This window comes from Carettochelys insculpta, chromosome 16, assembly GCF_033958435.1.
Source record: "Carettochelys insculpta isolate YL-2023 chromosome 16, ASM3395843v1, whole genome shotgun sequence".
Lineage (NCBI taxonomy): Eukaryota > Metazoa > Chordata > Testudines > Carettochelyidae > Carettochelys > Carettochelys insculpta.
Window position 1 is genome coordinate 3,050,643 of NC_134152.1, and position 24,130 is coordinate 3,074,772.

The following is a 24,130-nucleotide window of genomic DNA, read 5'->3' on the forward strand; positions in this document are numbered from 1 at the left end:
CCCACAGCCTGTGTCCCAGGAGCGAACTGGGTCCCTGGCTCCCCAGGAAACAGCCAGGCTGACCTGCTTCATTCAGGTATTCAAGGCCCAGCTCCCTGCCTCACACCTGCTACCATTACCCTGGGCTGAGCAGCTTCCTTCTGCGGCCCCTAACGAAGCAGAGAGCAGTGTGTTTGCGTTGCTGAAAAAATAACCGTTTATTTACATGTGAAGAGACAATGTGCAAAACGCTCTGGTGCTCCTTAGCAGCAGGCTCACTAACGGGTTTAAACCCTCCAGCCTGCAAACAGCCCGGCTGGCCCCTTGCCAGCCTGTAAAATACCAAGCACACTGGTTCCTCCACTCCCCGTAGGGGCTGCCCTGCCCTCACCCCCAAACACTGCAGCAGCTTCTGCACTGCTTGTGCCCAAGAGGTCACAATGGCAACTTGGACCTAAATTGCATAGAGAGAAGGGGGACAGGCTTCCTTTCCCTGGAAGCCATAGCTGCTGGAGCAGGGCCTGGGAGGAGCTGGGGACCCTGCAGCATGCATCCATCCACTGATGGCGAGGGCAGCTGTGGGCTGCATCTGCCCCCCAGCTGGAGTCACCTCCCTGCTTGTTGGGGAGAGGACTCGGAACCCGGTGGAGCTGGGCTCCATGCTGCTCTCTGCCTGCTAGGAGCTGGGGAAGTGCAGTCCTATAAAAGAAGGTCCATGCTGAACCTGCACGAGCCCGAGGCACTTGGGCAGCAGAGGACAACACCTGGCAGCGATGTACCGCAGGGCACGCTGGAGTGGGGCTCCAGCTCCCCTCAAGCCCCACTGCCAATCTGCCCCAGCCCACAAGCTGTGCCCAGGGAGGGCTCTGGAGTGGAGGAGGGGAACGGCCTGGCTGGTCCCAGCCCACTTCCTGACACTCCGGATCCCGTCACAGGGCATTACCGCAGGTTGCTCCCTATGGCCTGCTGGCGTGGGTGCGCAGAGCTGGCTGCACTATGAGCCCTGCATGCCCGGGGATCACACTACATCAGTAGGCCCCCCGCTGGGGAGGAACGGCAGTGTGGACTGCAGCCCTGTTGGGGCTGGAGAGGAGTCAGCTCGTGTTCGCTCTGGGCAGGTAGCCGGCTGTACTGCCTGAGCTGGGGCATTGCCACCTGGGCTGGAAGCAGAACAGTGCAGGCTCCAGGCTCCCTGGTGGCAGAGTTGCTGAGAGCAGAGCCTGGAGGGGCTGCCCAGGGGGAGCAGGCTTTGTACCAGTGGCTGCAGCCAAGGAGAAAGGCGGTGGGGGTGAGCCAAGGGGACAAGGAATGCATGCCTGGGGCTGGATCACAGCTGACCAGAGCCTCATCCTGCCCGTTGGGTTCCCACAGTCCAGCTCCCCAGTGTTCAGGATGCCTGTGCATATGCTGGGCAGGTCTCCTGCTCTACACCTGACCCTGGGAGGTGGGTGTGGCTCAGGGTACCAGCGTCCATGGGCAAGAGCCACATTCAGCGCTCAGCTCTTCCCCTGCCTTCAGCCCTGACCTTGGGTCACTCTCATGGGCGCTCGGGTCTCAGTTCTTCACCTGCGACGTCCTGGGAGTCAGGGCCAAGCTCGGAGGATACCCTCAGAAGATACGGTATCTCCACAGCTGCATCCCACAGAGCGTCAGGGGGGCTGTTCTGCTGCAACGCAGGGCCCCAGCTCCTGCTCCGCAGCTCAGGCAGGGTCTGCACCAGTGCTCACAGCCCTGCGGCAGCAATGCTTTGGACTCAAGTGCTTTGCGCCCCTGGTTCTCCAGCCCTAGGCTGACCCTCCATGGCAGGTGGCACATGGACACACAAGGCCATCCTCTGCAGAGGCACAGGCCCACGTGCCATCCCCTGAGCACTTTGGAGTGCAACAGACTGCTGGGCCTGCTCCCCCAGCAACCAAGCTGTGGGCGGCCCTCTCTTCTGCAGCTGTCCCAAGCAAGTTGACCGTGGCGGGGCCGTGCGGCTGTCACTGGGTACAGCAGACGGCGCGGTGGTCCAGCCTCCAGAGCTGCCATTTCTTCTTCATTTCCGACTTCACCTAGGAGGAAGGAACAGAGCTTGTGAGCTGCTCTTGCCCTGCACAGCCTCTCGGGAGGTTCACAACTGCTGTCCGCGCCCCCCCATAGGGCTAAGGTCCATTCGCGCCAGGGCTCCTAGTCAGTGCTGGCCAAACTCGGCACGGGTACAAGCCGCTGGCTTCCGTGGAGTTGTTCCAGGGAGGGCTTTGGCCCATGCAGTAGGAAGAGGCAGGACCTGCCCCAAAGAACTGAGTCACAGCATCGTTGGGTTCCCAGAAATAGCCTGAGCTCTCTGCCACGGCACCACCCGGTCTGCACAGGGCCTAGGGCTGCCTTTGTGCAGGGCCCAGAGATGCCACTTGCAGGTCTGAGCTGCTGGGCGTTCTGCGACAGAGCAATGCATTCTGGGAGCACTGGGTGGGGTGTGCCCTGAGAGGTAGCAGCAACCAAATACAGATCTTGGACTCTGGCCCAGGACTGCGACCAGGTTGGGAGCCGTTATCTGAGGCAGGCCTGCCCCAAGCCGGGGGGTGCAGCCGATAAACCCTGTTTGTTCTGAAGCTCAAGAGGCTCTGGTGACTTGAAGGCCCCTGGCTGCCCAGCACACCCAGCAGCGCATGGGCTCTGTGCTCCGGACACAGCAGATCAGCAGCAGGGTGGCAGGAGACTCCAGGAAAGAAATCCCAAGAGGGACCCAGAGCTGGGCTATGGCGCACAGCTCAGGGGTAGAGCTCAGGCTGCAGCAGTTTGCAGGGCCACAGAGGCCCAGGACCCAGCAGGGAGCAGGACAACAGGGCACATACCTCCTTATTGGCAAAGCAGTACAGCACGGCCACCAGGAAGCCCTGGGGAGAGAGCGCAGGCGTGAACCAGGCAGCACCGGGAGTCCATGATGATAGCCAGGCTTTGCCAGGCCCTAGCATCTGCCATTCTGTTGGTCCCACAGGCCCAGCTCCCACAACCAGCTTCAGCTAGGGGGAAAAGCCCGACCATGCTACCATGATGTGGCAGCAGCCTGGCCTGCTGTGCTCAGCTATGCCATGGTTCCCCCAGCCAGGCAGGCAACAGCGTTACAACAGGGCAGGAGTTCCGGTATGGCACGGACTGCCCCATGGGAACAGGGCCTGGTTCCTGCAGGGCAGCCCTTGGCAAGAGGGCAAGGCTGGTGAGAGCACTTTCCTGCCCTAAGGCCCCTGTGCCATGGCCACGCAGTGCTCCACTGTGCCTGTCTGTGCAGCCGACGCTGCGATCATCTCCAGCCCTCGCTGTCGGCTGCTAGTTACAGGCTTTCCAGGGGATGGGCTGAGGTGGGCCAAGCCCAGGGCGGTTTTGGCTGTGCTGAAGGACTGGCCGAGCAGGTGCGCTCGAAGGCAATTGGCATGTGGCACCACAGACTGAGAGTCCAGCTCACACCTTGTAGGTGCTGGGACCGCTCCGCAAGGACTGGTGGGTCCAGGGCACAACCCAACCGGCCTCCAGCCCAAGGAGGGCCTGTGAGTGCGTGGGTCCTGTTGCTCCTGAGCAGCTGCCCAGCTTAACACCTCACTGCGCCACAGCTCCAGCAGAGGGGCTGGAGCTGGCTGGGAGGTTGGCTAATGTGGAGAGACTGGAGGGGAAAGGGCCAGGTTCCCCGCCCGGTGATGGCGGCACAAGGGCAGGGAAGGAGCGAAAGGCTGGCTGCTCCTGTCGCCCGCGGGGCTGCCCCGGTGCGCGGCTCACCTGGAAAGAGTTGAGGAAGAGCGTGAAGAAGACTTTGATGTACCGCAGGATGCCTGTGGTTTGCTCGTCTGTGGCAAAGATGAAGACCACCTCGTGGATCCCGAAGAGGGGGATGAGGGTCAGCGTGGCCTTGGCCAGCCTGAAAGAAGACAAGGCCGCTTCCGGCGGGTCACGCAGAAGGGACGGGAGAGGGGTGTGGAGAAATAGGGTGATGACTGTGCTGAGGGCCGGACAAGGAGCTAGCTGGAGTATTACTCCCAAAGGGCCTGGGATCTCACACAGGGCAATAGCTGCCTGCCCTGGTGGGGAGGGGAGGGTTCAGGAGCTACCAGGCTGCAGTGCTGTGGGGCTGGACAGGTTCCCCACACATGTGGCCACAGAGTTGGCTGTCGGTGAGCAGGGGGCTGCTCTGGGAGCAGACCAGGGAGGAGCTGGAAAATGGGAGGTGATGTCCTTCCAGTCCCCAGAGGGGCCAGTGACGCCCCCCGCCTGCCACCCCAATGCCTCCATTACCTTGCCTGAGGGGGTGTCAGGTCCCAGCATGCCATGCAGCCAGCACCTGCTTGGCTGAGCTGGAGCATGGCATGCTGGGAGCAAAGCTCAGCAGGGCTCCATTTGATCCCCATGAGGCAGCCTTGACTCAAGCAGGGGGGCAGTACTGCTTTGGCACCCTGGGCTGTAGGCTGGGCGCCAGCTTGTCAGTCAGGCCTGGCTCTGGGTGTGTGGAAGGGGAAGTCATGTGGGGCTGGTGGTACATAGGCCAGACTGATCCAGTGAGCATGTGTGTTCCCAGCCACTTGCTAGCGCAACCTGCTGTAAGGGCTGACGAGATCGCAGGCCTCCCTGCGTGGCCATGGGTTGTGTGACCAGGCCTCCGAGGCAACGTCTGCACTGCGCTGTGAACCCAGGCTCAGATTCTCATTGGGCCCCACATGCCTGATGCTGCAGTCAGCACCCCGGGGGGCAGGTCTGTGCCAGGGTACCACTTGGCCAGGGGTCTAAACCCTGTCACTGCAATGCGGACGCAGCTCAAGCCACAGGCCTGGCTCAGACCGTCAGTGTAGGGTCGGGTGGAGGCATTAGCCTGGCCGTTAGGCCTGGACGCAGGCTTACAATGCAGTGTGGACATGCCAAGTCCAGGCGCTTGGGCCCATCAACCAGATTTACGGGGCAGGGGAGCCAGATCCAGACCAGGTGCGACAGGCCCCGGCAGGTCCAGTGCGCACATGCTGCTCACCGGAGCTTGTAGTCCGCATAGCCTTTCTGGTTGGCACGCAGCTTGGCCAGGATCACCTTGAGAATCCTCATGAAGATCAGCAGGTTGATCTGGGGGAGGACCCAGAGGGTGACCGCTCGGCTCAGCCAGGGCCCTGTGTATCACCTGGGCCAGCCCTGGGGGTGCATGGCCTGAGCATCCTACCCCCGCATATCCTTCCTGAGTTCCCAGGGTCATGCTGGCCTTGATGGATTCTGCAGGGCGGGGGCAGCTGTGCATGAAGGGAAGCAGGTTGTGTGCAGCACCTGGGGAGGGTGGGGGGACGAGGGGAAGGACCTGGCAGCAAGTAACAGTGAGGGCCGGAGAGCAGCCAGAATGCGCCAGTGCCTGAGACTCAACCACAGGCCATCAGCACAATCTGACCCTCATTCCCCTCGTGGGGATTTCCAGCTGCTGGCCCCCTCTCAGCATGCACTGGGCTCAACAGAACACGTTCTTGTCCTGAGAAGCAGGCCACTGGGGACAGGACCCACCTATGAGTGGTTCTCTGTTAGTCAGAGCTGTCCGTTTGGGCCAGTTCCTTTGGTGGGGGACAAGCCTCCTCCTCTTCCGTCATCCCAACTGGTTTCCCCAGTGGGACTGCAAGCCAGGAGGCATGGGTAGTAGCTCCTGATGGGCTGAGTGCCCCACAATGCCTCAGTTTTCCCAGCTGGTCAGTGGGATAATGATGCTCAGCTCCCTCACAGGGCAGGCCGGAGGGGAAGTCACTAGGGCAGGATGCAGGGCTGGGGATTAGGGATGGTGATTTCCCAGGCAGGAGCTGCTGTTCTCCTTGGGCCATGGTCTGGACTGCCGGTGACAGCAGCCGAGTAACCGCTGCTATCGGAAAGGCTCTGTGCCTTGCACATGACCCCGATCGCAGCCTCGGAGATCACCTACCAGGGACGCCAGCAGGATGGGGATCCGGATGATCCACCAGTAGGCCATGTTCTCGTTCATGGCCCAGCACCTGCAGCACACAGAGACATGCTGTTAAACGGGAGCCAGCGGGCAGTGGCAGTTCTGGGCTGCCCTCGCCAGGCCAGAGGAAAGCACCGCGCTGGGACATCCCACCATGGATGGAGGAGCCAAGCTGTCAGGACCCAGGAATGGCTATCACCAGCTCTGCCTGCCCACTGTCCTGGAGTTGGAGTCCTCCTGTCCCACCTCACAGCCCCCTAGCTCCCAGCAGGGGCCCAGGCAGGGACTGCCGAAGCTGGGTAGGCTGCGGGCTAGTGAAGGAATCTCTTCCCTGTCCACCCTCACTGCCTCTCACCCTGGAGGGGGGGCCTCTGCCTGTTTCGTTGATAGCTGTTGCTCACTAACCCCTGGTAGCTGCCCACAAGCCACCTGTCCATGTCTTCTCCAATGGTCTTGTCTGGGCTGGTGAGGCTGAGAGCTTATCCCTCCCAGCAGCTCCAGGGCCCAGCAGGCTGAGCCATTCGCTGGGGCCCAGGTCAGCAGTAGCCAAGCGTGCTTGATGACCAGCAGTGGGCCTTTGTGCAGAGACCATCTCAGAAAGCACCTCCAAGCCCAGCACTCATGAGCCGTCCTACCCTCAGGAGCCAGAGCACTGACGGAGCCCTGAAGGCTGAGCACTGGGAAGTCACAGCAGGGCCAGTGTGGCAGTGGAGGAATTGGATGCCCCGCTCCCTGGCATTCAGTGCCTGCCCTGAGCTGCTCAGTGCTAGGGTGCAGGTCCTGGGGCGTGAAGCACAGACTCCCTCGCTCCACTCCCCCAGCAAACCGGAGAACCTGCACTTACTCTGTGTTCTCCTTCAGGTACTTGGCTGCCAGCCACGGCACCACGAACACCACGGGGGTCCCTGCAAGTCACACAGCAAACCCTGTGAAGACCAAGCACCTGCCTGAGCTGAGACCACAGCTCTGACACACTGGGGGTGGGGGTATGTCCCTCCCTTTTTCCTGCCCTGATCCAGGTGGAGACCTGCCCTGCCCTCTGGGGGATTCTCAGGCCACAGCCCAAATCCTCCACTCTTTGCAGCTAGCAAGGTTTTCCTGTGTGTACATGCACCACTAGGGGCCACCACTCACCCATGCCGCTAAGCTGTTAATCCTCCCCAGGAGCCGCTAACAGCTGTAAGCAGAGACTCTGCTCCAGGGATGTGAGCTGCTCTGTCTGTGTTGGGCACTAGGCTTCCCTGTAAGCTGAACGCTGGTACCACCCAGCTGATTAGCAGAGGGCCCACAGCCGGCCCTACAGGAAACAGCTGAGCGAGTGGGCCTCACGATCAGTCAGGAGAAGATGAAGTTGATGCTCATTAATAATAGACTGGAAAGCGAAATTACAACTGAAGGAAAAGCAATGCAAAGTGTTTGCCTGTTTGTACATTTGGGGATTGTTATCAGCAAGAGTGGGGGCACTGGAGAGGACATCAGTGACAGAAGACAAAAGGCACAACAAGTCTTTGCCATGCTACGGCCACTCTGGTGTACAAGAGCCATTTCAACGAGAGCCAAGCTACATATTTTCACTTCCAATGAGAAATCGGTGCTGCTGTGTGGCTCGGAGATGTGGCGCCTTGTCCAGAGCAATGTTAAGAGAATTCAGACATTTGTCCATAAATGCCATAGACGTATTCTCCAGCTAAAGTGGTATGAGAGAATGCCAGAGGAAACCTTGTGGAGCAAAACAAACCAGAAGCTAGTGGAGGTCCAGATCGGGAAGAGACAACAGCGATGGGCAGGCCGTATCCTGCTTAAGGACTGCGAGGAATGTATCATGAGGCAAGCCTTAGGATGGAATCCAAAGGGAAAGAGGAAAAGGGGACGTCCCAAACAAACATGGCAGCGAAGTTTCCTGGATGACGTAAAAGCGGCTGGCTTCACGTGGGATCAAATCAAGACTATAGCCAATGATCACAAGAGATTGAGAGTGACGGTGAAGGCCCTATGCTCCACTGGGAGCCCAAAGGATTAATTATCAACATCCGCATCCATAACCGACAGCCCGTGTTTCTGTTGGCGGGTGCACATCCACACGTGCCTTGGTGCACATAACAAAATTTATTCCAGCTGTGGTGGAAAAAAAACTAGCGGGAACCCTGCTGGGCACCTGGAACCAAATGGAAACCACTCGGGTGTCAGCCCACGGCCAAAGCGCCAGGTGGGGAACCTGGTGTTATGTGCCACTTGGCTGAGCTGCTGCCCTCTTGGACCTCCCACACCCCCGACAGTGTGGAATTCTAGTGTGCCCTGCGGGAAATGCCATGCGCATGTCCTGCTCCCTCCTGGCACGTGCCTCCTGCCCAGGCCCCCACGACCGCCCCCCCACCTCCTCAGCAGCATACACCCATGCCCCATGCATCCCCCCACCCCTGGCCACACTGCCTCCTTGTGTGCATCCTTCCTACGCACCCCGTTCCCAGTCACACACACACACACCCCGTCTCACCCCAGCCTAGGTACAGGTAGAGCGTGTAGTAGTTCTTCTCGGAAAACACCGCTCCAATCAGAAGCTTGTACAGGTAGACAGCCTCCGCCAGAAACCAGTAGTGATTGGCCAGAATGCAGTATTGCATCACAACTTGAGCCACCCGGCAGCCAAGTGCAGCCTGCGGGGAGAAGCCCCAGAGAGAGAGAGAGAGAGAGAGACAGTGACAGGGCAGGAAGTGGAGACTGGGACCTGGCACTAGAAGTGCCCCCAGATGGACTGTGCCTCGAGCGTGGTGCATTCCCACCAGGGCAGCTTCATTACCCAGCACTGCCTGAGCTCCTCTGAGGCCAGAGAGAGCCAGGCCACCCCCAACCCCCTGCCCCCCGTCACTCTTTTCTGGTGACCCAGTTCACATCCAGGTTCCATCTCTCCACATGCTTAGCTCTCCCCAGTCTGAGAAACTGCCAGGCGGGCTGTTGGAGAGGGATGGGAGGGGAAGCACAGCAGGTCTCGGGTCTGGGTGCAGCTGTAGGAGGAGGGGGCAGCATTTGCAGGAGCAGCAGGTGGAATTCTCACGGGGGCCGCTAAGATGATTTTACAGGTGGGGAAACAGCATTTTACAGGTGGGGAAAGTGAGCCACTGAAGGGCAAAGCAATTCATACATGATCACTTGAGAACCTGAGCCTCCAGCCAGTGCTCCACCATGGGGCCACCCTGCTCCAAGGCAGGGGGCAGAGACCTAGGAAATCTGGTCGCAGCAGGCCTGTGAAGGAGCCTGCCCCCACCCCGGCTTTGTGCAGGGGAAGGTTTCTAGGCTCACACACAAACTGTGCATCTCCCCTATGGCAGACTGGCAGACCCCTCCTCCTCCAGCTGAGTCAGTGGTCTTCAGCCACCCAAGTGTTCTGGTTCTCCCCGGACCCACCCACAGGTCCCACATCAAGCCTCCCTGCCCAGCCGTCGGAGCTGGCCAGGGTGGGGGCACAGGCGCTGGCTGTGGGATTCCACCCCCATCCGAGGAGCACTGAGTTACGCGGGGAGGAGGGGGCTTACCTCATCGCTCAGCAGTGTCTCCCAGTCCGAGACTTGCAGGATTTCCATGCCCCACCGCTTCTCCAGCAGCGCGTCTTTGACTATCACCGAGATGGCCCGCAGCCCGAAGGAGGCAAAGAGGTTCGCGTGGATGTAGTTGCGGGTGCAGCGGAGTTTCCTGGGCCCAGAGAGGGAGATGTCCTTCAGCCACAGGGCACTGAGCAAAAAGGACATACCGCCTCCCCAGGAAAGGGCTGGTGCTGGCTCCCCAGCAGGCCAGGGGAGAGAAGCACTGACTGGAGGGTGCAGGTTCCCCCTCCAAGCAGGATTAGGGAGAGAGGCAGGAGGGCTGGCTGTGCCAAGCTCACAGTTCGTGCACTGCCTGTTTCTCCCAGCAGGAGGTGCCACAGGGAACAGCACCGCTGCCCTACATGCAGGGCCCAACACCGTGTGCAGTGCCCAGCCCTGGAGCTGTCCCAGCCTCCCTCCCGTCCCAGCGGAGAGGCCCGCGCACGTCCTGTCTGCGCCCCGGGCGCAGGCCCCACCTGCAGATGGTGAGGATGAGCAGGGCAGAGATGAGCGCCAGGAGCGAGAGCGAATAGCCCACCGTGTACAGCACCTTGAAGCTCACCATCAGCCGGCGCGCCCCTTCCTAGCAGGGCAAAGGAGTCCTGGTGAGGCAGGGCCTGAGGTTACCCTAACCCTAACCATGGCCCCCGGCTGCCTCTCCGCACTCTGAGCACCCCCGGCAGACGCTCTGCCTGGCTGAAGCAGAGCCCCGAGGGATGGCCGGCTTGGGTCCCCGCTGCAGCTTGGCCACGTCCCGAGGTTGCTGGGGCCTGAGCTCGCCTCCTCTCCACCCCGGGAGCAGAGTCTGAGCTCCCCAGCAGGGCCGGCCTCTGAGCGGGATCCATACTACACTGAGGCTGCGTCTACACGTGCACGCTACTTCGAAGTAGCGGCAGTAACTTCGAAATAGCGCCCGTCACGTCTACACGTGTTGGGCGCTATTTCGAAGTTGAAATCGATGTTAGGCGGCGAGACGTCGAAGTCGCTAACCCCATGAGGGGATGGGAATAGCGCCCTACTTCGACGTTCAACATCGAAGTAGGGACGTGTAGACGATCCGCGTCCCGCAACATCGAAATAGCGGGGTCCTCCATGGCGGCCATCAGCTGGGGGGTTGAGAGATACTCTCTCTCCAGCCCTTGCGGGGCTCTGTGGTCACCGTGGGCAGCAGCCCTTAGCCCAGGGCTTCTGGCTGCTGCTGCTGCAGCTGGGGGTCCGTGCTGCATATACAGGGTCTGCAACTAGTTGTTGGCTCTGTGTATCTTGCACTGTTTAATGAAAGTGTGTCTGGGAGGGGCCCTTTAAGGGAGCGACTTGCTGTTGAGTCCGCCCCGTGACCCTGTCTGCAGCTGTGCCTGGCTCCCTTATTTCGATGTGTGCTACTTTGGCGTGTAGACGTTCCCTCGCAGCGCCTATTTCGATGTTGGGCTGAGCAACGTCGAAGTTGAACATCGACGTTGCCAGCCCTGGAGGACGTGTAGACGTTATTCATCGAAATAGCCTATTTCGATGTCGCAACATCGAAATAAGCTATTTCGAAGTTGGGTGCACGTGTAGACGTAGCCTGAGGGGCTCAGTGGGAAGCTGTGACCAGCCCCTCCCAGCCAGACAATGGGACAGTCAGGGAGAGGGGGGCCAACACCCCACGAAGGGGGATGCAGCATGTGACTGAGCAGAGATGGGGAGGGAAGGGAGCTGTGCATCTGGGATTACATCGACCTCAGTGTCTGAATGGTGTCCCCTCCCCCCATATGTTGTAACACACCGTCCCCTCCCCTGTGTGTTTTAACACACCCATGCCCTCCCCCACACATAACACACCTGTCCCATCCCGTGTGTTATAACACACCTGTTCCCTCCCTCACATGTTATAACATACCCATATCCCTTCCTTGTGCATTATAACACACCCATGTCCCTCCCCATGCATTGTAACATACCTGTCCCCTCCCCACCATGTTATCACATATCTGTCTCCTCCCTCATGCGTTATAACACACCTGCCCCCTCCTCCATGTGCTTTAACACAGCCGCCCCCTCCCCTGTGCGTTATAACACACCCATCCCATCCCCTGCATGTTATAACACACCTCTCCCCTCCCCCCTGCATTATAACACACCCGTCCTCTCCCTGCACGTTGTAACACACCCATCCCCTCCCCTGCACATTCTAACATGCCCATCACCTCCCCCATGCATTATAACACATCCATCCCCCTTCACGTGTTATACTACACCTGTCCCTTCCCCCCGCATGTTATAATACACCCGTCCCATCCCCCATGTGTTATAACACACACCTGTGCATTATAACACAGCCATGTCCCTCGCCCGTGTGGTATAACATCCATACCCCTCCCCTGCGCTATAACACACCCCTTCCCCTCCCCCTCCCCCCCATGTGTTATAACATACCCATCCCCTCTCCCATGCATTATAACACACCCATATCTCTTCCCTGTGTCTTATAACACATCTGTCCCCTCTGTGCGTTATATCACGTCCATCCCCCTCCTCCATGCGTTATAACACTCCCGTCACCCTCCCCATGCGTTATGGCACTTCCGCCTCCTCCTGCCGTGCTTCATAACACGCCCCCCATGCCTTACGACTGCCCATACTCCACCACCTGTGCCTTATAACACACCCATTCCTCGCCCCCCCCACGTGTTAGAACAGGCCTGTCCCCTCCGTCGTGCTGTAACATGTTCATCCCCACTTCCCTCCTCCTGTGCATTGTTACACACAACCCCCCCCATCCCTTTTGTTTCTGGCTCCTGTGACCTTGCACTCCCCAACACCAACTCGCCTCCCAGCACAAGCCTGTCTGGGCCCCAGTCCGTGCTCCTGGGTATCAGGGAGCAAGTGTGGACAGAGAGGAGGTGGCCCCCGTCAGGCACAGCAGCTTCACCTCCTCCAAGGTGGACTCCATCTCCTCTTCGCACTGGGAGTAGTCCCTCCATGGCTGCGTGCCGTTCACCATCACCCACTGCCCATCTGGCCCACACTTGCGGCTCACCAGCCCGTGTTTCACTGCAGATGCAGAGCAGACCAGGGTCACCTTTCGGGCTGACTGCTTTCCCTGGGATTGCCCCTCAGACCACCCCAGGACTCCCCAGAACTGGCAGCCCTGGGCTCTGTTGTAGGTGTACAATAAACCAGCTTGAACGGGGAGAATGTTTGCGGTGCGGCGGCCATGTTGGTCCCAGAGATTAGAGATGTATCAGAGAGGTTGCCAAGTTAGTCTGTATCTTTGAAAACAGCAAGAAGTCCTGTGGCACTTTATAGACTAACAGATATTTTGGAGCCTCAGCTTTCGTGGGCAAAGACCCGCTTCGTCAGATGATGAAGTGGGTCTTTGCCCACCAAAGCTTATGCTCCAAAATATCTGTTAGTCTCTAAGGTGCAGCAGAACTTCTTGTTGTTTTAGAGATTAGAAAGATAAGGCAGACCAGAAACTGGTTGTACTTCTAAAAAGCGGAATTCTCGGTTCCAGCAACATCCGTGGTCTGGCAGGACCACAGAGGTTCCTGAATTGGAGAGCCGTGGGCTGGAGCAGGCAGCAGCGGTGCCAGAGCTGGTGGCAGTGGGGCCGGCAGACTGGCCAGGGCTGGTGCTAGTGGCAGCAGGGGTGGGGCCAGTGGCAGTGGGGCTGGAGGGAAGGGGTACAGCTGGGGTCAGAATTGGAGCTGGTTGTGGGCTGTGGAGACAGCGTGGCTTGTGGCAGAGGAACATCTCCTGGTCCGGCGATTTCCCTCATTCTGGACCAGTCAGGTCCTGAGCGTGCGGGACCAGGGAGATCCGACCTGTAGTATCTTTCTCTGGACCAGTTTCTGTTGGTGAAAGACACAAGCTTTCCAGCTGCACAGCTCTCTGCTTCAGGCCTGGCAAAGAAGTTGGGAGAGTAACCAGATAGTCAAAGGTGGAAATGCGTGGCTCTTCTCGGGCTGTGTTGTGTGGTGGTTTTGCGTACAGTGGAAGGGGGTGGGTCTGCAGAGCTATTACCAGGAGAGATGCATGTGGGCTGACTAAAGAGACTGTTGGTACTCAGAGAAGTTGGAGCATATTCAGTTTAAGCTACACTATATGGTAATGAGGTGCAGCAGACCCTTCAGTGGAGCGAGAGGAAGGTGCGTGTTAATCTGGCCTTGACAAACACCAGCGAAATAAATGGCTGTGATTCTGAGACTGTTTCACCATTTAATACACAGAGTTGGGCAGAATACTGCAAAAGATCGTCTTGTTCTCCCCACTGTTAGTGCTCTGACAGGCAACAGTAAGAAGCAGCTATCACCTTCAGCCTGTTAACCTCTGAAAAACCTGGGGATGAGACTTGATATGCTCGTAAATCTGTTAAAACACCATTTCGACCCGACGGCCAGTGAAACAGGAGAACGAGGGAGATGATAAGACTTTGTGGCTGGACTGAGGAAGTTCCCTCAGGGCTGTAATTATGGCATAACTCTGACACACATGCTTGCTATGGGCACCCGCATGGCCCCACAATATGCTGATATGTTTTTGGCTAACTTGGAACAACGATTCCTCCGCTCTTGTCCCCGCTGATCCCTCCTCTACTTAAGTTACATCAATGACATCTTTATTATTTGGACCCATGGTAAAGAGACTCTAGAAGAATTCCACAGAGACTTTAACAATCTGCACCCCACCATCAACTTCTGCCTTGACCACTCCACACAAGAGAGACATTTCCTGGACACTACAGTACAAATCACTGATGGCCTGATCAATACCATTCTCTACTGGAAACCCACTGACCGCTATACTTACCTACATGCTTCTAGCTTCCATCCTGCACACACGACACGATCCATCATTTGCAGTCAAGCCCTGAGATACAGTTGCATCTGCTCTGATCCTACTGACAGAGACCGAAAACTATAAGATCTCTATCAAACATTCATAAACCTGAATTACCCATCAGGAGAAATAAAAAAACGAATCAACAGGGCCAGGCGAATACCCGGAGACCAGCTACTTCAAGACAGGCCCAAAAAAGCCAATAACAGGACACCACTGGTCGTTACCTACAGCCCCCAACTCAAACCACTACAACACATCATTAAGACTGACAACCTATCCTAAATCATAATGCCACACTCCAGAAGGCCCTAGGTGATGGCTATTCTTTCCTATTGACAGCCTCCCAACCTTATGAGGATTCTCACTAGCAGCCACAGGCCATACCACAATCATACCAATCCTGGAACTTTTCTTTGCAACAAACCCCGTTGCCAACTTTGTCCATTTATCTATTCTGGAGATACCATCACTGGTCCTAACCACGTTAATTACAGAATCACGGGCACATTCTCCTGTTCGTCATCTTACATCATATATGCCATCATGTGCAAACAATGCCCACACACACCATGTATATAGGACAGACTGCAAACACTCTTTGACAAAGAATGAATGAACATAAACAGACATCAAAAGATTCCAAATACACAAACCTGTCAGCCAGCACTTTAATGGAATGGGCCATTCTGGTAAAGATCTGAAAGTTTGTGTTCTACTGAAAAGGGACTCTAACAACCATCTACAGAGGGAATGCTCAGAACTAACATTCCTATTCAAATTCAACACATAAATACATGGTTTGAACAGGGACAGCAATTACCTGACCCATTATAAGGACTCTTTTCCATACTTCAATGTTTTATCTAACTCTTAACTTCCCCCCGCCACACCCACTGTCCCTCTGCTCTTCTGATTTGCCCACCTTGATAACAGTTTTTCTGATTTGTCATCCTTGATAACAATTTTTGGACCTCTGTGCTTTATATATTGAGTCTGTTCTGGTAAGGCTATGATCTGAAGAAGTATCGGAGGGGTGGCCGTGTTAGTCTGAATCTGTAACAGCAACGAAGGGTCCTGTGGCACCTTATAGACTAACAGAAAAGTTTTGAGCGTGAGCTTTCGTGAGCACAGACTCACTTCATCAGATGCTGGTCCAGCAGCTGATGAAGTGAGTCTTGCTCGCGAAAGCTCATGCTCAAAACTTTTTTGTTGATCTGAAGAAGTGGGTCTGTCTCATGAAAGCTCATCACCTAATAAATTATTTTGTTAGTCTTTAAAGTGCTACAAAACTGCTTTTTCATTATGCCAGAAGACAGATTAGCTTGTGCCATTAATGACGGCAGAATGGAAGGGTGATTATTGTCTGAACCGTGGGTAATATTTGAAACAGCTCAGACACCATCCCAGGCTATGGACTCTGCAAGGAAAAGCTTGTAGAAGGCTGGGGACAGGGAAAGAGCATGCCAGAAATATAAAGTACTATACACAAAATTGCCAGAGTGTGTTACCATTTTGGAGGCAGACAAGCTCCAAAGGTCTGCAGATTTAAACATGAAAAATGTCACATCTACCAATCGATTGGTCATGTTAGAAGACCGTGTCCAAATAAAGCTGAACAAGCCTGGGCATAAGAACATAATAAAAAGCAGCCTCAGACCATGGTACCTTCATGTACTGGAGAAAGAAAGCAGTGAAAAAGAAGAGGAGGGAGGATCTTTTTCTATGGTATAACTGAAACAAATATTCCTCAAGCAGAGCCCTTTAATATTGGCCTGATGGGTGGGGATGGGGAGGTACACAATTTGAGATCAAACGTGGGATGTAACATAACTATTGTGAGCCAAGATGCTCGTGGAAGCGCGAGCCCATCTCCAGTGTAGCAATGTAAGACAAAATTAAGCATTGGTGAAGCCATAAAGATATTGCGAGCCACCAATGCAAAGATTTGCCGGCAGAGCTAAATAAGGCATCTGCCATTGCTCATGGCTGAATGCCCCATCCCAGAGGTGGTCAGTCAAGGGTGGCTGGCTGACCTTTCACAGGAACAGACAGAAAAAGTGCAGCACTTGAAATCAGAAGACAATCCAGTTCTAGAAGCTGTCAGAAATACATACGAGGAGTGTTTTGCGATGAGCAGGCACAACTGCTAAAAATGTCACACCTTGTTATTTCAAACCCGGATCTGTGCCCCCATTATGACGTGAAAAGTCAAAATGTAATTAAAAAGACAACAGGCAGCTGGGTTTATTGAGCCTGTTTGTCTTTCATACGGCATTTGAAAAGCGACAGGCTGGGGTCATAATGGTACCATGCAATTCAGCAGACGTTCTAATGCTTTGAGGGAATTAGGTGTGCGTACCTTGTGCCACTACCATAACCATGCATGAGACCAAATTCACACAGACACACCTTCGGAGCCCCAGGCAGGATTATTCTATCTGCTACTCAAAATCCATAAACCTGGAAACCCCAGACACCCTATCATTTCAGGTATTGGCACCCTTACTACAGGACTATCCTGCTATGTGGACTCCCTCCTCCAACCCTATGCTACCAGCACTCCGAGCTACCTCCGAGACACCACTGACTTCCTGAGGAAATTACAGAACATCCAAAACCTTCCTGAAAATACCATCCTTGCCACCATGGACATAGAAGCTCCTTATACCAATATTCCACATGAAAATGGACTACAAGCCCTCAGGAACGCTATCACAGAAGTTACCACAGCACATCTGGTGGCTGAGCTATGTGACTTTACCCTCACCCACAACTATTTCTGATTTGGGGACAATTTATACCTCCAGATTAGTGGCACTGCTATGAGCACCCACATGGCCCCACAGTAAGCTAACATTTTTATGGTTGACTTAGAACAGTTTCCTCAGCCCTCAGCCCCTATTACCCCTCCTTTATTTATACTACATCCGTGATCTCTTTCTCATTTGGACCCATGGTAAAGAGACCCTTGAAGAATTCCACAGGGATTTCCATGACTTGCATTCCACCATCAATCTCAGCCTTGACCATTCCACATGAGAGATCCATTTCCTAGACAGCACTTTACAAATCACTGACGCTCAAATCAATAGCACTCTATACGGGAAATCCACCTACTGCTCCTCTTAACTACATGCCTCCAGCACACCCCACACAATCCATCATTTGTAGTCAAGCCCTTAGATGCAATCTCAAACCTACTGACAGAGACCAGAAACTTCAAAATCTCTACCAGGTGTTCATAAAACTTAATTGCCCACCGAGAGAAGTAAAGAAGCAGACTGACAGGCCCAGATGAATACCCAGAAAGCAACCAACTACTTTGTCTCAAGAAGGTTAGTAACAGAACACCACTTGTCATCACCTGTAGACCCCAACTCAAACCCCTCCAGTGCATTAGTGACAATCTACATCCTCTTTTGGAACATGATGCTTCACTCTCGTGGGCCCTGGGGGACAGGCCTGTTATTTCCTACAGACAGCCGCCCAAGCTTGGGAAAATTCTCACAAGCAACCGCATGCCGCACCACAGAAATACTAATCCTGGAACTTTCCTTGCAACAAACCCCATTTGCCAGCGTTGTCCACATATTTACACTAGAAACACCATCACTGAACCTAACCGTGTCAGTCACAAGATCAGGAGCTCATATTTCTGCACTTCCACGAATGTGATATATGCCATCGTGTACCTGCAAGGCCCCTCTGCCACGTACATTGGACAAACTGGACAATCACTTCACCAAAGAATGAATGGACGCAAATCAGAAATCAGGAATCTGAATACACAAAAACCAGTAAGTGAGCATTTCGGTTTGGCAGGACACACCATTGAAGACTTGACGGTGTGCATTTTAAAACAAAGAGATTTTTACACCAGATTACAAAGGGACACATCTGAACTGGAATTTATTCTCAGGTTTGATCCCTGTCACCATGGACTCAACAAAGACCTGTTACCTTTCTCATTACAAGAACAGTTTCCCCTCCTTAGATATTTGCAGTGATCACAGGCATCTCACTTGACTTAATAGACACTTGCTGAGGCTTTTTTTCCCTCCTCCCTCCCAGCACTTCTTTCCCCCCATCTAGCTGATTCGTCAGCTTTTTTCTTTCATTTTTTTCTATCCTTTTTTAAATTCTTTCTCTCTCAGATGTCAGTTATTTTCCAGAGCTGGAGAAGTGGGTCTGTACCACTAAAGCACATCACCTAACAAATTATACCATTGTCTTTAAGATGCTACTTTTTGTTTTGTGAAGATACTAACTAACACGGCTACCTCTCTGAGACGATTGACAGATGAGACAGTTGTCCATGATGTGCTGCATGGTTTGTACCTCACCAAAATTAAAATCCAGTGATTCTTTGATTTTTCTGTTAGTAGAAGAGACAGCTGAACCTTGTGTCCATGGGGAAGGCTAAACCTGGGACTTCCTTTGGTGGATCTCAGGGTTGCCGACTGTCAGTAAATTTACGGACAGTCTGTAGAAAATTAGCCAAAATTGGATGTGTCCGTCAAGGCTGCAGAAATATTTAGGTGTCCGTAAATTTTGTAAAAGTACAATGAAATTTAAAAAACAGCAATTTTCTGTAGCAATTAAATTCCATCTGTGCTGCTTCAGCCATTTTACCGTGGAGCAGCAGAAATGGGGCGTTTTAGTTGTTTACTGAGCTCAGTGGTTGAGGTGATGTGAATTGCGTGATCCAGGTGATGTTATCATCTACATTATCCTGCCAAGTTAGCGTCAGCACATTGGCAACATGACTAACTAAACGAAAGTGAGTTAAAGAGCGTATTGGTCTTGTGATGTGTGAATGACAACGATTACTCTTCGCTTTTGGTCATTTATGTCATCTTAATAGAGTATAAAAATTATGTCCATAAAAAAATTTGTCTGTGTGTAAATATTTCCCATTTTGTCCTTAAATGAAGTTTCTGGGGGTTTGCAACCCTGGTGGTTCTTCAGTCAGGTCTTTGTTTTAGCACATTGCAAGTGTCCTGCATTTGGAGCCAGTGAGTGTTGGTGTGCTGTCCGTTGGCTTGTAGCATTGATTTGTGGATCCAGAAAGCCTTCCCACACTGTGCTCAAATGGGCTGCGTGCCCCGGTTACTGCTGTCTGTGCACTGAAAGGCATTACCAGGGACTCATATGGGTTTTGTATGCTGTGGAAAGGCTTCCGAGGTGTGGGGAATGCTACCATGTGTCAGATAAACCAGCCACTAGTGGGAGCATGCCGGGAGCGAAGCAAGGGAACGTGTGGTTGTGCTGAGGCTGTGCGGTGCATTGTTAGTGGCTGAAGAAACACGTGGGAGTCTGGAGCTGTTGCCACAGCCTTTGTGTTGCCCGGATAAAAAGCCTGCTGATACTCAAAGAAGTTGGGGTGCATTTGGTTGACACTACCAGGGTGATACCCTCTATGGGGCACATGGCTGGCTTGGTTTGTAGCCACCCCCTCAATAGTGACAGGGGAGCCCAAAAGGGCTGCCAGCACCATCCCAACATTCACAGGCTTCTCCCTGCCTGGCCAAGACAGCCCAACCCAGCCGCAGGGCTGTCAGGTCAGGCCCCAAGACCCAGCAGAGGAGGGCGCGGGGGGAGATGTTTATGTGCAGGGCATTTGGCTGCAGAGACAGGTGGATTCTCCTGTTCTCTGTCCTTTGCAGACTTGCTCTGGCTGATGAGGCTGCAGGCCCCAGTGATCAGGGGTAGGGTGAGTGGCCCAGGGAGGCGGTAGACATCAGAGGGATGAGCGGATCCCAGGTAGAGGAAAGTGCTATAGGCAGGAATTATGCAGGCAAGTGAAAAGGCACCTCTGCATGTGAGCCTGCAGCCCCAGCGCAGCACAACCTGTCCCTGCTAGACTGCTCAGTGCCAGACACCTGACACTAACCATGGAGTCACCCACGTGTGCGCAGCAAGTGTGAGACACTCCACTGGAGCAGGGAGACGTGGGATCTCGTGTTTCACACCTGCTCTGCACAGGGGCGAGTGATGCCCTGAGGTGTGCAAGGCCCTGGGCGTTTAGGAAAAGGGGGTCCCCTGGAACTGACTCAGCACCCTCAGCCCCCCACCCCCAGCAGGGGAAAGGACTGTGCTGCCCTGGGCAGCTCTCATCCGCCAGGCTCTGGAGCAGGGCACCACGCTGTTACCTTTCTCAAACCATGGCAGGTAGAAAGGGCAGGAGACATTGACGACACTGCCCGGGCTCCCGTCTGGCCAGCAGGCATACATGTCGAAGGTCCGGTTGCAGTAGAGCCCTTGGAAGGATAAAGGCAAAGCTCAGAGGGGGAGAGGCCAGCCATGTGCCCATCCCCATCAGCTCTTAACATGGGCCTTGCAAGCAGCCCGAGCCAGGGCGTTGCCTCTGCAGGCTGAGAGCGGGCCTCGCCCCACCCAGTCGCCTACGAGGACACCAAGGCTGGAACTCTCCACTTGCCACCATGCACAGGCCACTCTGCAGACAGCTCTCCAGCCATCCTGTCCAGCGGCTACTGCTTTTGTCCACAGCCCAGGGACTCACCCAGGCCCTGACTTCCCTGGGCTTCGGCTCAGGCCGTCACCTCCCCACGTGCGTGCTGCCAGCCCATTGGCCATTCTCCTGGTCACAGGGAGCCTTGAATGAAAAGGCTGAGACTCAATGACTGTGTGCCCATGCTCTGGGAGCCTCCCTACTCAGACCATCAGCTGCTGGGGGCAGGGACCGCCTGTCCTGTGTCTGCACAGTGCCTTGCACCAGTGTACCCTGTCCCCAGATTGGGGCCCCCAGGCACCACCTTCAGTGCAAGGACTGAGGTCAAGCAATACCCAGGGATGGCACTGCTCCCTGGCCTGGCCACCCTCACACTCAGCCGGGGCCTTGGCAGCTCTCTTGTGCCCGTCTGAGTGCCGGCTGTCGGCCTGGACTGCCGGGGAGGCTTACCAGGGAGCAGGCATCCCAGCTGAGTTGTCTCCTGGAGCTCTGCAGGGTGCTGTGCTTCTTCTCAGCACCCAGATTGCCAAGTGTCTGGCCCCTGTGATGGGGAATGCGCCACCTGCACCCCTACCCCAGTGCCCCTGGAACTCTGCCAACCTCTGCCCAGGGGTCTGTCTCATCTCCCAGCTCAGCTCTGCCTCTTCTCCCCTTGGCCCTGCAGCCAGTTGCCATGGTGGCTAACGTGATCCAAGCCTAGCAGGTGCTGCCCATGATGGCGCAGAGTGGGGGCTGTAATTAGCCGGGGGTGTGGGGAATGCCCTGCTCCGATCCACGTTCTTAATGGCCTTTGAGCAGGCGGCCCTTAGCTCAGGCAGCAGGCTGGGGAGTGGAAAGGCCAAGAAGTGGGAGGGGGCAGGAGGTGGGGTTGTGAGAGGTGGAGGGGGGCCCCATCCCCAGGAAGGTGCTGCCCTGGAGGTTTCTCTCCCTATGCTTGGAAAAGCGGAGGCAGGCTCAGAGTATCTCAGCTCCAGCCTGCCCGGACGCAGCCCCTGGCCCCAGATTTCGCTGTGGCCATCGCTGGTCTAAGCCAAGTGCTCTCTGGTGCCAGAAGCAGCGCCCAGCCCCCGCTGGGAGGGAGCTGCCCCCATGGGAACTTGGCCAGAGGCAGCAAATCCACTGACCCTTCCATCCCAGCACCGCCTCTGCAGGCAGCCTTACCTGTGGGGTACGGGTCATTTGCCAGCTTCTTTAAGCACTCGTCCCGGTACCTCATCCACTCCTCAAAGGTCTTCTCCAGAACCTTCGCTCCACAGTGCTGCAGGGGCAGATCCCAGGTTAGAGTCACACGTCCACCCGCTGCTCAGGCAGCCCTGCCCGGCCCACAGGGACCCCCAGGGAAACCGCAGCCCCTTCCCAATCACTTGGCCAGATCAGCGGGCGGCAGAGGCATGGCTAGAGTGGTGGGAGAGAGCTCAGGACTGGAGTAGTGGAGGGGGCAGGGCTGGACGGAGGAGCAGTGGCACAGAGGGACGCTGGCACAGTTGTTGGTTGGTGCAGGACTGGGATGTCAAGGGGCACAGGAATGGGGTCAGAGGTACCAGCAGAGCTACAGGGAGCCCAAGCCTGGAAAAGGCAGGTGCATGGTCTGGGCTGGGGGACATTGACAGCTGGCGGGAGAATGGAGCAGTGGGCACCTCTCCCGCTGAGAACATTCACCATGATCAAGGTGCATCTGATGGGATCCCAGGGACAGTGTCTGAGAGGGGCCCTGGCAGCCCACTGCACTCCTGACGCACGCCAGGGCACCGGAGACCAGCTAGCGTTCTCTCACACAGACTCCTCTGTGCCCCAAGAGGCTTCCGCGGCCCTGCGCTGTTGGCTGCCTCTGCTGCTAGTGCCTGGGGAGAGCTGTGCCAGCCCAGTGGGGCTGGATGGGGCCGGTGCTGTCACCAGCAGAGCAGTGCTGGGTCTAGGCTGACCAATGGCAGGAGCATTCTCCACCATTCTCTGGGCATCTGCTCCACTAAGGATGAACTTGGCATGTAGATCTAGACCCTGGGGGCTGGGCTGGGCATTCTCAGGGGAGGGGCCTCAGCTCTGGAGCTCGCTTCCTGCTCTGGGGTCAGACAGCCCCAGGCTGCTGCGCTATGGGTCAGACCACAGCCTGAGGCCCAGCTCAATGACAGGGCCTGAATCTTCCCTGGATTAACCCCTTGTGCTCCGGGATAGGGCCGGTTCTGAGCTGGGGGTAGAGGGGAGCACTGTCCGGACCAGAACGATGATCAAAGGCAGAGTCACTCTCCCAGCCGAGAAGGGACCAGCTTTGACCATCTGCATTGCGCAGGGCGGCCACCCAACTGCCCTGTGGGGCCTACAGCAGATGGGGGAACACAGTCCCGGTCGATATGCAAACGTTGCCAGGGACGGAGGATTTACTGGGACTCGGGAGTTGTGCCCTTCTGCTGTTGGACATTTACAAAGCTGGTCCGGAGAGAGGAGGGCCCTGCAGGGAGCACCCCAGCTCTGGGATCACCACCAGCATTGATGGGCCCTGGCAGGTGCAGGCCCTTACCTGCAGGGAGGAGAGGAGGCACAGCCAGGCCATGCGGCAGTACCAAGAGCAGAGCACGTCCCTCATGGCTAGTAGCTGGAGTCTGGTGGGGAGGGACTGGCTGCTGGCCTGACGTGTGAGGGCCACTGAGCCGAGCAGGGGCCCCAGGCGTCTGGAAGAGAGACAGAAGGGGAGTAGGAGAGACCACTCTGCAGCAGGCAGCAGGGGCAGAGCATCTCACAAGGTTTCAACAGGTGGGACATGGATGCTGCAGCCTTTTTTCCAAGGGAGGCAGGTGCCAGAGGCACCAGAACACCATGGGCAGTAAATTCCAGCACGCGGGTGTTTGGTATTGGCCTAGAAGGGGTCAAACCATTCTCAAGTCGTCCTTCAGGCGCAAGCAGGTTCCCCACTTTGCTCTGAATACCAGCGGCTCTTAGTGCTTCCCCTGATGCAGCCTCCAAGGCAATGGATGTCCCTGGGTATGCTGATGCAGGGAGGGAGACGTGCATATCCCAGCATGCAGCAGAGCAGGTGTCCCAAAGGCAGGGCTGCAGCCAGGCTGCTGGGCAGGGGTTACTGAGCTTGCTGGTGGTAGGTACTCAGCCACCCTGCCAAAGCAAACCCCTTTGCCACTGCCAGCACACGAAGCAGTGCACTAGGGAGTCTGAAGGCTCGTCCTCTTTTAGCCTAGGCTCAGCCCAGGGAAGCCCAGCGAGATGAAGAGCAGCCGCCCCCTTGTTCCCCTGCACATCCATGGGTCCCATCCCCAGCAGAACAAGCCAGGCTCTGGAGTCCCTGGCCATCTGGGTGCTTGAAACCTCTCCAGCCCCAACTCACCTCTGGCAGACCAT

The 24,130-nt window shown here is 55.9% G+C and overlaps 2 protein-coding genes across 3 annotated transcripts in view; one reads left to right on the top strand and one right to left on the bottom strand.

Annotated features, from left to right (window-relative positions):
• Positions 1 to 24,130, top strand: part of ANKS3 (ankyrin repeat and sterile alpha motif domain containing 3) — a 53,075-nt gene that overhangs the window by 25,019 nt on the left and 3,926 nt on the right. The window lies entirely within an intron of this gene.
• Positions 1,946 to 24,130, bottom strand: LOC142021848 (glucagon receptor-like). Its single transcript, XM_075011098.1, has 14 exons — positions 24,117 to 24,130; positions 23,298 to 23,448; positions 21,944 to 22,040; positions 20,463 to 20,570; positions 12,398 to 12,519; positions 9,963 to 10,069; positions 9,439 to 9,595; positions 8,403 to 8,562; positions 6,753 to 6,813; positions 5,888 to 5,957; positions 4,970 to 5,058; positions 3,733 to 3,871; positions 2,817 to 2,858; positions 1,946 to 2,033 (listed from the first exon to the last, which is right to left on the bottom strand). The coding sequence occupies exons 1-14, from the start codon at positions 24,128 to 24,130 to the stop codon at positions 1,962 to 1,964; spliced, it is 1,389 nt and encodes a 462-aa protein (XP_074867199.1). The 3' UTR covers positions 1,946 to 1,961.